The sequence below is a fragment of the Scyliorhinus canicula genome, chromosome 4 (assembly GCF_902713615.1).
Source record: "Scyliorhinus canicula chromosome 4, sScyCan1.1, whole genome shotgun sequence".
NCBI lineage: Eukaryota > Metazoa > Chordata > Chondrichthyes > Carcharhiniformes > Scyliorhinidae > Scyliorhinus > Scyliorhinus canicula.
In genome coordinates, this window is record NC_052149.1 from 82,676,663 (window position 1) to 82,693,242 (window position 16,580).

General features: G+C 51.2%; 1 protein-coding gene across 1 annotated transcript in view; it reads left to right on the forward strand.

The window, feature by feature from the left end:
* The first annotated feature begins 2,456 nt into the window (after positions 1 to 2,456).
* The window catches only part of tprb (translocated promoter region b, nuclear basket protein), a 162,294-nt gene continuing 148,170 nt past the window's right edge, over positions 2,457 to 16,580 (forward strand). The window contains 3 exon segments of the mRNA XM_038793506.1: positions 2,457 to 2,691; positions 15,319 to 15,423; positions 15,677 to 15,750. Coding sequence (XP_038649434.1) covers positions 2,532 to 2,691; positions 15,319 to 15,423; positions 15,677 to 15,750 — 339 coding nt within the window. The 5' untranslated portion in view covers positions 2,457 to 2,531.

Sequence of the window (16,580 nt, forward strand, 5' to 3'; positions counted from 1 at the left end):
TGTTCCATGAAAATGATTCCTTCTTTCTCACACCAGTCACAAGCTCTCCTGAACAATCTGCTCCTATGCGAATTAGCAAATGGTCTGGGCAATAATCCAGAGGTCCTGCTTGTTAATTTTGAGTCCAGATGTCTGGTGACAACGATGTGCTGAGCAGTCGCACGTCAGGTGGCTCTCCTCCAGTGGATCCGAAAAATAGCCACTCTTTAACGAAAGCTTGTCAGAAAACTCGCCATTTCGTTCCCCAAATCTTCGTAAGACAGGGAAAGGAAGAAAGGGAGGAAAAAATGCCCGGAAAAGACAGTCTAGTTGTTGAACAGTGACCAGGAAGGGGCCAGGAACAGCAGCAATCGGACGAGCCAACCAGCGCAGCGCAAGTTTTGCCAGAGCGATAAGGGCAGGGATGAACAAACCATTCCCGCACTGAGGGGGGGGGGGGGGGGGGGGGGGGGGGGGGGAAGAGAGCTGGAAGGCATCCTTCACTGAGGGAACACCAGCTGGAGATAAAAGCGGACATTCAGGCCGCAGTGGTGGCCGAAACTCTGGCACAAGTACAGCTCGCCCTGAACAGAGTGGAAAAGTGACTGGAAGCCCAAGAGGCAACCATCAAGGACTCAGAGAATGCTGCAACCGACTAGAGTGATTGGATCACGGCACGAGAAAGAGGTGGCAAAGTTGGTCACGACACAGGGCAGCCTGAGGGGTAAAGTCAAGGATCAGGAGAACCACTCAAGGCAGCAGAACCTCCGGATTGTGGGCCTACCAGAGGGAATTGAGGGCATGGACCCCACGAACTACGTGGCCCAGATGCTGGGCAACCTGGTAGGGAAGAGACTTTCCCCAACCCACAAAGGTAACACAGGTCGCTGCATCCGAAACCCAAAGCCGGAGAACAACTGAGGGCAGTAATAGGCAAACTGCATTCATACCAGAACCAAGAAAGAATCCTGCGCTGGGCCAGGCAGTCCAAGAACCGCAGTTGGGAAGGACAAAAAATAAGAATATACCAAGACATTAGGGCTAACCTGGCCAAGCGCTGGGTGGAATTTAACAGGGTGAAGCCAGAACTGTACAAGAATGGCGTACCCTTTGGTATGCTGTAACCAGCAAAGCTCTGGTTAACATACCAAGGCAAGGAACACTTTTTCAGAACCTGTCAAGGCAGACAAGTTTGTTGTGGAATGCGGATTGGAGCAGCGACAGCACGGGAACCGATAAAGGGCCCATGGCAAGGAACGAAAGCACGGTAACGAGCCAACGAAGCAGCAAGCCACCGCCCCAGAGCAGCGGAAAAGAGAAAGTGGTGTGGCAAGCCAGAGGAGTGCAGGGTAAGATGGGGAAAGAATGGGCAGGAACTACCGAGAGCAGGCGAGGGAAAAACTAAACAGTAACTCCCGGGAGGGGGTGTCATCATATTTGCGGGAAAGTATTTTTTTTTTAAATTTAGATTAGCCAATTATTTTTTCCAATTAAGGGGCAATTTAGCGTGGCCAATCCACCTACTCTGCACATTTTTGGGTTGTGGGGGCGAAACCCACACAGACACGGGGAGAACGTGCAAACTCCACACGGACAGTGACCCAGAGCCGGGATCGAACCTGGGACCTCAGCGCCGTGAGGCGGTTGTGCTAACCACTAGGCCACCGTGCTGCCACTTTTGCGGGAAAGTATGAAGGCCAAGAGCACCGGTGTGAAGTGACAATTCGGAAGTAGATGGAGTGGACATAGGGGCTTGTAGGGGTGGAGGAGGATGTATGTCCAGAGAATGATAACTGAAACAATGATTAAAAAGTGGTTGGTTAGTGATACAGTGTATTCAAAAAATAATAGATCCTGACGCTGAACACATTAGCAGGATATGCCACCCAAAGAGAATTTTACAGATCTCCGACTGCAAACTGCCCAACTACACTCTAGCCCAGAAAGGCAAACAAGTGCACGGCACCGGCTTCTCTATCGGCAATAATCAGCTTCGCGTGGTCACACTGCAGTGAGAATTTACCTAAAGAGAAAACGGAAAAAGTGGTCAGGCTATCTTTGTGGGTCATTTTGGTGACCCATCCGCGAGTCGCGACCCACATTTGGAATATCGCTGCTGTAACCTGGTGGGCCGGAAGGCCTCTTTATTTCGTGCTGCAAAATCCTGTGTACAGACACACGCAACCGGGTACTGACTGCGGAAGGCATAATCCAATAACATTGAAATGCGATGAGAGACTAGATTGGGAACGCTGAAGGTCTCGTGGGATCATTGCTCTTTCCTGTTTTTGTTTGTATTTTCCGGCTCTAATTCCAGGACTTTTCCCCCCCGCTTTCGCTCACCCGGATGTCAGCTGGGGGGCGGGGAAGAGAGTGCATGACCCCCGCAGTGTCTATCGGGTCTTGTAGATTTTGCCTGTGGAAAGACAGGGGAAGTGAGGCTGCGCGGATCTATGACTCCCAGATACCGCGCGCGGCCTGTCACGTCACACGTCACACAAGCGCCTTGTTAGGTTTGTGGACGGGAGGAAGTTTCAGGCGCAGACGGTAATATGGCGGCGGCTGTGGCTGTATTGCAGCAGTTGCTCGATCGTGCTGAACTCGCCAAACTCCCCAAACTTACTGTGTCCAAACTTGAGAAGTTTATCACCGACAAAGAGGCGGATTTCACGCTCCTTAAAACCAAATATGAGCGTTTTAAAATTGACAGTGGTGAGTAATGGATGGGAATGCATGTTGGGTGAGAAGCCAGAGGGAGGTAGGCCGCCCCTTGGCATGAGGATGCGACGGAGTATTTTTGTTTCTCTTCACCTATACTGAGACTTTTGGATCTTTATATTTATAAGGGTCAACCGCAGGGTTTGAATGAGTACTATATATCCTATTGATACTTGTTTCCCTAAGCTTGCATTTTAATTTGCCATTTCTTTTAAGAATTGCTTCAGATTCTGCACTGTAAATTCTATCATTCTGTTAAGGTAATACTATCTGTATTATAGATCGTAATATCATAATATGATCTGTATTCATTCCTGTTTTGGTCCACCTGCTTTAGCTCCCTAACCCATAATTTAAAAAGTGTTCTCTTTTGCAGCCTTTCCATAGGTTCTGTGCACAACTTTGCACAGCACTTCCTGAATACATTTTGTATGCTCGATTTAATTTGCTCTACCATTAGTATCATGTTCAGCCACCGTGCTCTCGGGGATTCTCGCCCTAAACTCTTCTACTTTGCCTATTTTGACATTGCTATTGATCACTTGCTATGACTTTTCATGTAGTTTCACCCCAACACATGCAGCACTGTGGATAGTGCAATTACTTCACAGCTCCAGGGTCCCAGGTTCAATTCCTGGCTTGGGACACTGTGCGGAGTCTGCACATTCTCCCTGTGTATGTGTGGGTTTCCTCTGGGAGTCCTGGTTTCCTCCCACAGTCCAAAGATGTGCAGGTTAGGTGGATTGGACATGATAAATTGCCCTTCATGTCTAAAATTGCCCTTAGTGTTGGGTGGGGTTACTGGGTTATGGGGATAGGGTGGAGGTGTTGACCTTGGGTTGGGTGCTCCTTCCAAGAGCCGGTGCAGACTCGATGGGCTGAATAGTGTCCTTCTGCACCGTAAATTCTATGATCTATGATATAACAGTTCCTCCTAAAACATATAGGAATCTGAAATGAACTGTGTATGGTGGCATGTGAAAATTAAAAGTGCACTTGATTCAACCTAGTTCAACAGTTGAACCGGCTGATGTAGGGAGAGTGGATGACGAAGAGCTGGTCTCTTGAGTATGTTGACTGGAATGAAATGAAAATCGCTTATTGTCACGAGTAGGCTTCAATGAAGTTAATGTGAAAAGCCCCTAGTCGCCACATTCCGGCGCCTGTCCGTGAGGCTGGTACGGGAATTGAACCATGCTGCTGGCCTGCTTTAAAAGCCAGCGATTTAGCCCAGTGAGCTAAACCAGCCCCATGTGAGCTAAACCAGTCCATGGTTGTGGAGGAAGATTTTGGAGGGGGATGAACGCTTTCACATTGATTATATAGTCATAGAATCATGCAGAACAGAAAAGGCCCTTTGGCCCATTGTGTCTGCGCCGGTCAAAAACCACTTAACCATCTAATCCCATTTTCCAGCACTTGGCCCATGGAGTTGTATGCTGGTAGCACAGTGGTTAGTTAGCACAGTCGCTTCACAACTCCAGGATCCCAGGTTCGATTCCTGGCTTGAGTCACTGTCTGTGCGGAGTCTGCACTTTCTCCCTGTGTCTGTGTGGTTTCCTCCGGGTGCTCCGGTTTCCTCCCACAGTCCCAAGATGTGCAGGTTAGGGGGATTGGCCATGCTAAATTGCCCTAAGTGTCCTAAAAAGGTTAAGTGGGGTTACTAGGCGATTTGGGCTTAGGTAGGGTGCTCTTTCCAAGGGCTGGTGCAGACTTGATGGGTCGAATGGCCTCCTGCACTGGAAATTCTATGATTCTATGCCCTGGGATCGCAAGTGCATAGCTAAGTACTACTTTTTAAAAAATAAGTTTAGAGTACCCAATTATTATTTTTTCCAATTAGTGGGCAATTTAGCATGGCCAATCTGCCTAACCTGCACATCTTTGGGTTATGGGGGTGAAAACTCCACGTGCACAGTGACCCAGGGCTGGGATTCAAACCCGGGTCCTCAGCGCCGTAGTCCATGTTTTTAAAAAATTTAGAGTACCCAATTAATTTTTTCCAAATAAGGGGCAATTTAGTGTGGCCAATCCACCTAGCGTGCACATCTTTGATTTGTGGGGGGTGAGACCCACGCAGACACAGGGAGATGTGCAAACTCCACAGTGACCCTGAGCCGGGATCGAACCTGGGACCTTAGTGCCGTGATGCAGCAGTGCTACCCCACGGTGCTACTTTAGTCCCAGTGTTAACCACTGCGCCACATGCTGCCCTTTCCTAAGTACTACTAAAATGCTATGAGGGTCTCTACCTTCACCACTCTTTCAGACAGCGAATTCCAAATTCCCACCACCCTCTGGTTAAATTATGTTCTTGCAGTTCCTGCGAATGTAAAATGAAAAGCAGAACTTGATTCAGAAATTGCGAACCATATCGATTAAGATGTTTGTCGGCCCCCTGATGTTTGCAACGATAATTGATTTAATGCGAAGCAAGGTTTAAAAGATTTGGACAGTTCTTATCCAGTTAATATACACGTTGTGATTAGAGTTGGAGATTCCACCTTGACAGGAAAACAATTCTGATTTGTATGCAATCTAATGTCGATAATAGGTTAACATCAGATGTTATCCGTTCCATTTTCCTTAATGATTCATTTATTTCACATCTGTGTACAGGCATTAATATTCCTATGGAATGAGTGCAGGGCTGTTCGGTTGAAGTGTGCAAATGTCTTCATAATTATTGATTTAAAAGTAATGATTTAAACATTGAGATTCATTTTTATTTTCTGCCATGATACCATGGAAATATAAATAGAATTTCTAAGTAGGAAATTTGGTTATTTAATACAGTGGTTAATGATGTTATTAAGAGTTCTTTCAACAAGACAGTACTATGCAATATGAAATTTATGCCTCCCCTAGATGCAAAAATCTTGATTTGATTCACGTTTGCATTTGTTTAAAATTAATAATTGATTTCCAGACTTTGCAATATAGACTTGGATCAATAAGAAGTTAAAAGCAAATTATTGCGAATGCTGGAATCTGAAACAAAAACAGAAAATACTGGGCAATCTCAGCCAGTCTGACACCTGTTGAGAGAAAAGGGAGCTAACGATTCGCGTCTGCATGAGTCTTTGTCAAAGCTTTGACAAAGAGTCATCCAGACTCAACGTTAGCTCATGAAGAGTCTGACTCGGGTCAGCCTGTTAGAAATTCAAAACACCTTTGCAAGATGAGCACATAATGAGGCTGACACATCATAGCGGTGGTGAGGTAGTGCTATATTGCTGATCAAAACATGTTAAGGGGCAGCACGGTAGCATGGTGGTTAGCGTAAATGCTTCGCAGCTCCAGGGTCCCAGGTTCGGTTCCCGGCTGGGTCACTGTCTGTGCGGAGTCTGCAGGTCCTCCCCGTGTGTGCGTGGGTTTCCTCCGGGTGCTCTGGTTTCCTCCCACAGTCCAAAGATGTGCGGGTTAGGTAGATTGGCCATGCTAAATTTCCCGTAGTGTCCTAAAAAGTAAGGTTGGGGGGGGGTTGTTGGGTTACGGGTATAGGGTGGATACGTGGGTTTGAGTAGGGTGATCATTGCTCGGCACAACATCGAGGGCTGAAGGGCCTGTTCTGTGCTGCACTGCTCTATGTTCTATGTAATCCATTTGATCGTAAACATTTTCCTGTTGCGTGATCATATTGTGGATCCAACAGTGCATTTTTGAGCAGTGGTCTGACACCAAAGCACTTTCCAGTATTCATCTAACAGCACCAAAATAAATGAACAGCTGATTGATCTCATTGGTGTTTGTGGAGAACTGCTGTTCACAAATTGGCTGTTACAGCTACTGCAATTACTTGCTACATTTTATGCCCATGTAGCACTTTGGGATGTACTGAGATATTTAAATGCAGATTTGTTAGTTCCTCAGTCCACTGAGACTGGGTGCTTTGGTGCTCGTCCCACAGTGCTCACTCACATCCTCCACCCTCTGAGTCGGCTCATCCTCACCCTCCTGAGGTGCGCTCTGTACACGACCTTCAGCTGTATCAGCCCCAACCTCATGCATGTGGGGGCTGGCGCCATCGGGAAACTCTGGACCACCTTCCTGGCAAGACCCTGGAGCTGCAGGCGCCTAAATATTGCCTCACTAGCATTATTTCTCTCCCAACCCCTCAGGAACAGGTCTTTTAATACTTTGGCTCGCATCTCTAAAACCTTCAAACCAACTTACCTGGTTCAAACCTATGGTTCCACCTAATCGGCTCTTGACCCAGCCCCCAGCTTAAAAGTGCTGCCTCAACTGCCTCCAAATGGTCAGTGTTACCACCACCAATGGACTACAGAATATTTACCTGGGGCCATCGGGAGCGGTGCAGTTGCCAACACCCTCGCCCCCGACCTCTTGCACGGACACTTCTCTGTTGTAACCCACTGGACTCTTCCCCCTCTCAACCCAACTTCTCACCTTTTTAGCATTTGCCACCCAATAATAGTATAATTAAATTCGGGAGGCCCAACTCCCTGCCTGCCACCCTCTCTGCAGAACTACATTCGTGCTTTCTCTTTTGCTCTCTTTCGCTCTCTCTCTCTCTTTCGCTCTCTCTTTTGCTCTCTCGTTCTCTCACTCTCGCTCTCTCACTTTCGCTCTCTCTCTTTCGCTCGCGCTCTCTTTCGCTCTCTCTCTTTCGCTCGCGCTCTCTTTCGCTCGCCCTCTCTTTCGCTCGCCCTCTCTTTCGCTCGCCCTCTCTTTCGCTCGCGCTCTCTTTCGCTCGCCCTCTCTTTCGCTCGCCCTCTCTTTCGCTCGCCCTCTCTTTCGCTCGCGCTCTCTTTCGCTCGCGCTCTCTTTCGCTCGCGCTCTCTTTCGCTCGCGCTCTCTTTCGCTCGCGCTCTCTCTCGCTCGCGCTCTCTCTCGCTCGCGCTCTCTCTCGCTCGCGCTCTCTCTCGCTCGCGCTCTCTCTCGCTCGCGCTCTCTCTCGCTCGCGCTCTCTCTCGCGCGCGCTCTCTCTCGCGCGCGCTCTCTCTCGCGCGCGCCCTCTGTCTCGCGCGCGCGCTCTGTCTCGCGCGCGCGCTCTGTCTCGCGCGCGCGCTCTGTCTCGCGCGCGCGCTCTGTCTCGCTCTTGTCACAAAAACTTTGGTACCCCAGCAACCCCACGTCGTATCTCCACCCCGGCCTCTGCACTGTTCGCCTCTCCAAGACCATGTCCACCCAATGCGGTGCATGATCCAAAATTCCTCAGTTCTGACCAAATCCTTCTGCCTTCATAAACGCCTCCACCGTTTCCACCATCTCAAAGTTAAGGTCTCTGGAGTTGCAGGTCACCCTCAAATTCGCTGGGCACACTATGCCAAACTACACCTCACTGTTACACAGTGCTGTCTTCACTCGGCTGAAGGCTGCTCGGTAGCTCCACAGTTAAGTCCAGGTAAATACGTACACCACCTCCAGCCCACTGCACCTCCTGCTTCTGCTTCGCCCAACTCATGACCTTCCCCTTCCATGGTACCTGTTCAAGCAAACAACCACTGCTTTTGGCGGTTCATTCGCCTTTGGTTTAGGCCTCAACGACTGACGAACCCGGTCCAGTTCGTACTGGGAAGCATCCTCTTCCTCCCCCACCAACATCTTGGCAAAGTACTCAGTCGGCCTCGGGCCCTCCACCCTTTCGGTTAGATCCATGAGCGTCAAAATTTGCCACCTCAGTCTATTTTCCAGATCCTCCAATTTAGCTCGCAGCCCTTTTGTTGACCTCAATATCCTCTGCAGCTCCTCCCCCATTGAGGTTTGGTGATCGCTGTGCCTCGACATGATTTCCTCCATTTTTTTTTAAAAATAATTTTTATTGAAAGAGTTTTTCCATACAGACATTTACCCCTACTAATTTTTAAATTATTTACAACACAATCCCTCTAGGCAAATATCCCTCCCTCGCCCGCCCTCTCGCGCGCACCAGTCCTTCCCCCCCCCCCAAGCAACAACTTAACAAACAAGGCAGCCTACAGTTTCAGACATGAGCAGCGAGCAGACTTGCCCGCGTTACAGTCGTGCATGTCCCCCCACGACCATTGCTGCCCCCAAAGATCGCAAGCCCCCATCCTGGTTTGACCCTGGACCCCACCACCTTCGACACCGTCCTTGCCACCCCCTTCCAGAACCCTTCCAGCACCGGACATGCCCAGAACATATGCACATGGTTCGCTGGGCTTCCCAGACATCTGACACACCTGTCCTCACCCCCAAAGAACCGGCTCATCCTTGTCCCCGTCATGTGAGCTCTATGCAGCACCTTAAATTGAATGAGGCTCAGCCTCGCACACGAGGAGGAAGAATTGACCTTCTCCAGTGCATCCGCCCACGTCCCGTCTTCTATCTGCTCTCCCAGCTCCCCTTCCCACTTGGCTTTCAGCTCCTCCCCTGATGCTTCTTCCGCCTCCTGCATTATCTTGTAGATGTCTGATATCTTCCCCCCTCCGACCCAGACCCCCGAGAGCACCCTATCACTCGCCCCCTTACTGGGGAGCAGGGGGAACCCCTCCACCTGCCGCCTAGCAAATGCCTTCACTTGTAAATATCTGAACATGTTTCCCGGGGGGAGCTCAAACTTCTCCTCCAGCCCTCCCAGGCTCGCAAACCTCCCCTCTATAAACAGGTCCTTCAGCTGCCGTATGCCCACCCTGTACCAGCTCTGAAATCCCCCGTCGATGTTCCCCGGGATGAATCTATGGTTCCCTCTTATTGGCGCCGCCAACAGACCTCCCATTTCCCCCCTGTGTCGCCTTCACTGCCCCCATATCTTGAGGGTGGCCGCCACCACCGGGCTCGTGGTGTACCTCGTGGGGGGGAGCGGCCATGGTGCCGTTACTAGGGCTTGTGTTGCCACAGGACGCCCTCTCCATTCGTTTCCAAGCTGCCCCCTCCCCTTCCATCATCCACTTGCGCACCATTGACACATTTGCCGCCCAGTAATACCCCGAGAGATTGGGTAGTGCCAGCCCTCCACTGTCCCTACTCCGCTCCAAAAAGACCCTCCTCACCCTTGGGGTGCCGTGCGCCCACACGTAGCTCATGATGCTACTCGTCACCTTTTTGAAGAAGGCCCTGGGGAGGAAGATGGGCAAGCACTGAAATAAAAACAAGAACCTTGGGAGGACCGTCATTTTGATTGACTGCACCCTCCCCGCCAGCGACAGCGGTACCATGTCCCACCTCTTAAATTCCTCCTCCATCTGTTCCACCAGCCTGGAAAAGTTCAACTTGTGGAGGGTCCCCCAGTTCCTTGCCACCTGCACCCCTAAGTACCTAAAGCTCTTTCCTGCTCGCTTGAAGGGGAGTCTCCCAATACCCTCTCCCTGGTCCCCCGGGTGTATCACAAAAACCTCGCTTTTGCCCAAATTTAGTTTGTACCCCGAAAAGTCCCCGAACTCTGCTAATAGTTCCATTATCTCCGGCATTCCCCCTTCTGGGTCTGCCACGTACAGCAGTAGATCATCCGCATACAGCGATACCCGATGTTCCTCCCCTCCCCTAGTCAGTCCTCTCCACCCCCCTGAACCCCTCAGTGCCATCGCCAACGGTTCAATCGCCAGTGCGAAAAGTAAGGGGGATAGGGGACATCCCTGCCTGGTCCCTCGGTGGAGCCCGAAATACTCCGACCTCCTCCCGTTTGTCACTACACTCGCCGTCGGGGCCGAGTAGAGCAACTTCACCCACTTAATAAACCCTGCCCCAAACCCAAACCGTTCCAACGTCTCCCACAGGTACTCCCACTCCACCCTATCGAATGCCTTCTCCGCGTCCAGCGCTACCACTATCTCAGCCTCCCCCTCCACTGCCGGCATCATAATTACATTCAGCAATCTCCGCACGTTCGTGTTGAGCTGCCGCCCCTTCACGAACCCCGTCTGGTCCTCATGGATTACCCCTGGCACACAATCCTCTATTCTAGCTGCCAGGATCTTTGCCAGCAACTTGGCATCCACGTTCAGAAGCGAGATAGGCCTATAGGACCCGCACTGCACTGGGTCTTTATCCCGCTTCAATATCAGGGAGATCAGAGCCTGCGACATTGTCGGGGGCAGAACCCCCCCCCTCTCGCGCCTCATTAAAGGCTCGTACCAGTACCGGTCCCACCAAGTCCACATTTTCCTTGTAGAATTCCACCGGGAACCCATCTGGCCCCGGCGCCTTCCCCGCTTGCATCTGACCTATTCCCTTGACTAGCTCCTCTAGCCCTATTGGCGCCCCCAGCCCTTCTACCAGCCCCTCCTGGACCCTTGGGAACCTCAATTTGTTTAGGAAGTCCTCCATTCCCCCTCTCCTCGTCGGCGGCTCAGACCGATACAACTCCTTGTAAAAATCCCTGAAGACCCCATTCACTTCTTGCCCCTTCTGCACTACCTTCCCGCCCCTCTCCTTCACTCCCCCAATCTTCTTGGCCGCATCTCGTTTGCGAAGCTGGTGTGCCAGCATCCTGCTCGCCTTTTCCCCATACTCATAGACCTGTGCCCTTCTCCACTGCGTCTCTGCCTTCCTGGTGGTCAGCAGGTCGAACTTGACCTGCAGGCTGCGCCGTTCTCCCAGCAGCCCCTCCTCTGGTGCCTCCGCATATCTCCTATCCACTTCCAATAGCTCCCCCACCAGCCTCTCCCTCTCCTGCCTCTCCTTTCTTTCTCTGTGTGCCCTTATGGAGATCAGCTCTCCCCTGATCACTGCCTTCAGGGCCTCCCAGACCATCCCCACCTGCACCTCACCCGTGTCATTCAAGTCCAGATAGCTCTCAATGCACTTCCGGACCCTTTTACACACCTCGTCGTCCGCTAACAGCCCCACATCCAGCCGCCACAGCGGGCGCTGGTCCCGCGCCTCCCCCATTTCCACATCCACCCAATGTGGTGCATGATCAGAGATCGCAATGGCCGAGTACTCAGCTTCCCGTACCCTCGGCATCAGCCCCCTGCTCAACACGAAGAAATCAATTCTGGAGTACACTCTATGGACGTGGGAGAAAAAGGAATACTCCCTCGCCCTCGGCCTACCAAACCTCCATGGGTCTACTCCTCCCATCTGCTCCATGTACCCCCTCAGCACTTCTGCCGCTGCCGGCCTCCTATTGGTCCTTGAGCTCGATCTGTCTAGCCCGGGGTCCAGCACTGTGTTAAAGTCCCCCCCCATGATCAAGCCCCCTGCCTCCAGTCCCGGAATGAGGCCCAATAGGCGCCTCATAAAACCCGCGTCATCCCAGTTCGGGGCATATACGTTGACCATCACCACTTTCTCCCCCTGCAGCTTACCCTTCACCATCACATACCTACCCTCCTTATCCGCCACCACCTCCTCCGCCACGAACGACACCCTCTTTCCCACCAGAATCGCCACCCCCCGGTTCTTTGCGTCCAATCCAGAGTGGAACACCTGTCCCACCCACCCCCTTCTCAGGCGAACCTGGTCCACTACCTTCAAATGGGTCTCCTGTAACATTGCTACATCAGCCTTCAGTCCCTTCAGGTGTGAGAATACCCTTGATCTCTTGACCGGCCCATTCAACCCCCTCACGTTCCAAGTGATCAGCCGGGTCGCGGGACGACCCGCCCCCTTCCCCTGCCGATTAGCCATGTCCTGTTCCCTGCTCGCCCCAGGTCGACCCTCCCCTTCTGACCCGCTCCCCATGGCGATGTCCCCCTCCCCCCACCTCTCCCGTCCTCCACTTCCCGTTTCTGGTCTTTTCAGCAGCAACCCGGTGTCCCTCCCTAACCCCCCCCCCCCCCCCCCCCCCCCCCAGGCTAGGACCCCTCCTAGCCGCGATGTACCCTCCATCGTACTCCCGTAAGTCAGCTGGTTCACCCTGACCCGGCTGCTCCTGCCACACCGACTCCCCCCGGCTCGGGGGGGGGGGGGGGGGGGCCTCCCCCCCCCTTGCCACTCCTCCCTGGCCCCGCTCCAGCGCGGGAAAGGTCGCCATTGCTAGCCACGCCCCGCACTCCTCCCCTCCCCCCTCCTCTGCCCCGCGCGCGGGAAAACAGAGGAAAGCCCGCGCTTTCGCCCTGCCACACCCCACCCCGCCATCTTCAGTTCCACCCCCGTCCCCGTCCATGCCTGTAAAGAACCCCCCCTAGGAGCCCATATCCCCGATCTGCTCTCCCCCCCGTCCCGCCTCCCCAACTTAACATTATAAATAACAGATAGATAACAAATAACAATGTACTTAACAGTCGCCCTCTACCAAACAGCATAAATAACCATAAATGACCATGAATAACCACAATAACAATAACTAAGGGAAGTTGGCAAAGGGGGAAAAAACATCAGAAGAAAAACCACAGCAAGAGTTCAAAATCCAAACAAAGAATTCAGCTGAAAGTACCCAAGCGGCTACGGCCGCCAAGTATCCCCTGGGTCTAATTCGAGTCCAGTTTCTCTTCCTGTACAAAGGCCCACGCCTCCTCTGGGGACTCAAAATAGTGGTGTTGGTTCCTGTAGGTGACCCACAAGCGCGCTGGCTGCAGCATTCCGAACCTGATCCGTTTTGCATGTAGCACCGCCTTCGTCCGGTTGTACCGGGCCCGCCGCTTTGCCACCTCCGCACTCCAGTCCTGGTAGACCCTCACCGTCGAATTCTCCCACTTGCTGCTCCTTTCCCTCTTGGCCCACTCCAGCACTCTCTCACGATCGCTGAGTCGCTGGAACCGCACCAGCACCGCCCTCGGGGGCTCATTTGCTCTTGGCCTCCTAGCCATGACCCTGTAGGCCACTTCCAGCTCCAGGGGCGAAGGGACGGCCCCTGCCCCCATCAGGGAGCTCAGCATTTCTGCTACATATCCCGGGAGGTCTGACCCCTCCAGGCCTTCTGCCAGGCCCAAGATCCTCAGGTTCTTCCGCCTCATTCGGGTATCCAGCTCCTCAAAACGGCTCTGCCATTTCAGGTGGAGTGCCTCGTGCACCTCTACCTTTCCCACGAGGACCGTGGCCTCCTCCTCCCTCGCAGTCATCTCCTGCTGCAGCTCCCGAATCGACGCCTCTTGGGTCGCCTGGGCTCCCATCAGCCTGGTGGTCGTCGCATTCATTGACTCCAAGAGCTCCATTTTCAGCTCCGTAAAGAAGCGCAGGAGAGCGGCCTGCTGCTCCTCCGCCCATTTCCTCCATTCCTCGGGTACGCCACCGGCCGCCATTTTGGTCTTCTTCCCCCGCTTTTTTTTGGGTGCTGCTGTTGCTTTCTTTACCACCCCACTCCGGGTACCGACCATAAAGTTGGTCTGGTTCTCTTCAGGGAGCCTTCCCCCACCGGGATTTGTCCTTCCAGCGCCGTTGGGGCCCTCCAATCGGCCCGAAAACACCTTTGTAGCAGGAGCAGCCAAACGTGCGACTTAGCTGGTCATAGCCGCAACCGGAAGCATGATTTCCTCCATTGCCTTCATTTTCTCATCCAGCTTGCGCACCTCGGCAGATGCCTTCGACACAGCCACCTTCACTGGGGCAATTGCCTCCATCAACATCTTCAACGCCACCATCATCTTCTGCCTCATTACCTCCATGTGCCTTGCGAACTGCTTCTCCAGTTCCAAAGCCATCAATTCGGTCATCTTTTCTGCCTTAAGCAGTGCGGCCCCAGCGACTCAGTCTCCACCATCTTACCAGCTTCCAGGCTGACCCTTTCACTCGACGGCGAACCCACACTCCCTCCCTCCTTCACTGCGGTTTTCTCCTGGTTTTTCAACATCTTCCTTATGCCTTCTTACACTTGATTGTCAAAAAATTGTCCTGGGAGCGGGCATTAAACTCTTAAGAAAAAAACAAGCCTCGAGCAGAAGTCACCCAATGTGCGATTGTCCACATGGACAGTGACCCAGGGCCGGGATTTGAACCTGGGTCCTCAGCGTCGCAGTCCCAGTGCTATCCATTGTGCCACATGCTGCCCCAGTTTGTAATATTCAATGTATGTGGTAGTACAACTAGTTATCTTGCCATGCAAAGAGTGAGGACTAAATGATTACGGTTTGAGTATTTAAAAGCTGTTATTGGTAAATGTGACCATGCAGCTGTTGAATTATTGTGGAAGCCCCCCGCCCAACATGCTGGCTGATGTCATGTTAGACAAAGCAGTATGCCATGCTTATACAATCTCACCAGTGTGATCATTCATATCAATATAGTAGATTGTTAACTGCTCTCTAAGGTGGTTGAGGCTATTCGGATATAATGAACCAGTATTTAACTGTTCAAAAGTCCACCAGGAATTGGACATAACTGCCAGGGCTGCCTTGATGCTGAAAATTAATATTAACAAATTAAAATAATTGCTCCTGCTGGATTCTACTTGCTCTGATTTTACATTTCTGCAAATTGAATATTGCTTGCAGTTCTTTTGTAAGTCAGAATTTCTTTTCAATACTCTGCATTAGAATTGGACTTGATGAATGTCTTAATAGTTTCCACTGTGAACTTTTATTTGTGTTGATCATATTTTAGGTTATGATTTGTTGTATTTAATTGCTTGGAGGTTATCATTTTTATAGCCTGGGACTTTAATGGAAAATGTGGTACATTGGTGGTAAATTCTGTTATGTGTAATGCACCTCACCAGATTGCTTGTCCTAACCGTAACCAGTCATCTAGTAAAATCCCCGGTGACTGTGGACCTTAACAGTTGCACTAAAAGTACAAGTTATGATTTTAATATTTCAGAGCAACAGTATTTTGAAGTGGAGAAACGACTAACCCAGGGACAAGAAAAATTAGTGTCAGAGATGCAAGAATGTCAACAGCTGCGTGAGGAACATTTGGCACTTCGTAAGTTTTGCTGCATATATTAAGTTTTTAAAAAATGACAACCTAAGTCTTTAGGAGATTAATTTATGCCAACAATGTGGAAAATAAGTAGTGTTGTGTTGAGTTTGTTGCAATGTTTTGAACAGTATATTATCGAATTAATAAATTCATTGCATTGAAGACTGGCCCTTCCTGAGTAGGAAGTATAGAAATTTTTTCCTTCAATTATTTAAGGACTTCTTCATCATTACAATATCTTTTTTCCCTTTTGTAGGTGAACAGTTGAAAGAAATCAGAGCAAAAAATGAAGAACTAGGATCTGCTACGGAAAGATTAATCAGTGTTGAGGTATGGAGTAATGTGTGCAAGAATAATCTCCTCTCCGTCTTCTGGAATTTGCCTTTTCAGCCACTTTTGATGCTTGTGCTTAATAAATTAAAAATGCAGATTGGATTTGGTTTGCTTTGATTCAAAACCAATTTCCTCTCAAAAACTTGTGAAAATGCCACACCACACACATACCACAATCCGCCTAAAAGAAGTCGACGCATGGCTTCCGCTTCCGGACGAACCGATCAACCGTCCCTCTCAAGACAAACTTAATCTTTTCGAACTTCAGGAATTCCGCCAGGTGATTCACCGACACCCCTCGATTTCGGTGGCTCCGAGTCCCTCCACCCAAGCAAAACCCGTCTCCGGGTTATCAGGGAAGCCAAGACATTGGCCTCTCTCGTCCCCTGGACTTCTGGGTCTTCTAACACCCCATTTCGCAACCTCGAGGCCACCTTCATCCTCAACACCTCAGACATTACGTCCGCAAATCCCTACCAGAACCCCTTCAGTTTTGGACGCGCCCAGAACATGTCAACATGGTTAGCAGGGTCTCCCTGCGTATCGGCTGCACCTATCCTCTACTCCAACAAAAATCTATTCATCCTCGCCACCGTCATATGCACCTAGTGAACTACTTTGAACTGGATAAGGCTTGCACACGACGAGGATGCATTGATCCTCCTCAGCCCCCCCCCCCCCCCCCCCCCCCCCCCCCCCCCAACCTGTGATTGTCACAAATCGGTGCCCACACCGAGGCACCTTCCAGCCTCGGATGCTGCCGCCATACCTTCAAGGCTGACACCACCATTGGGCTCGTGGACATGGCAGGCAAGAACGGCAGAGAC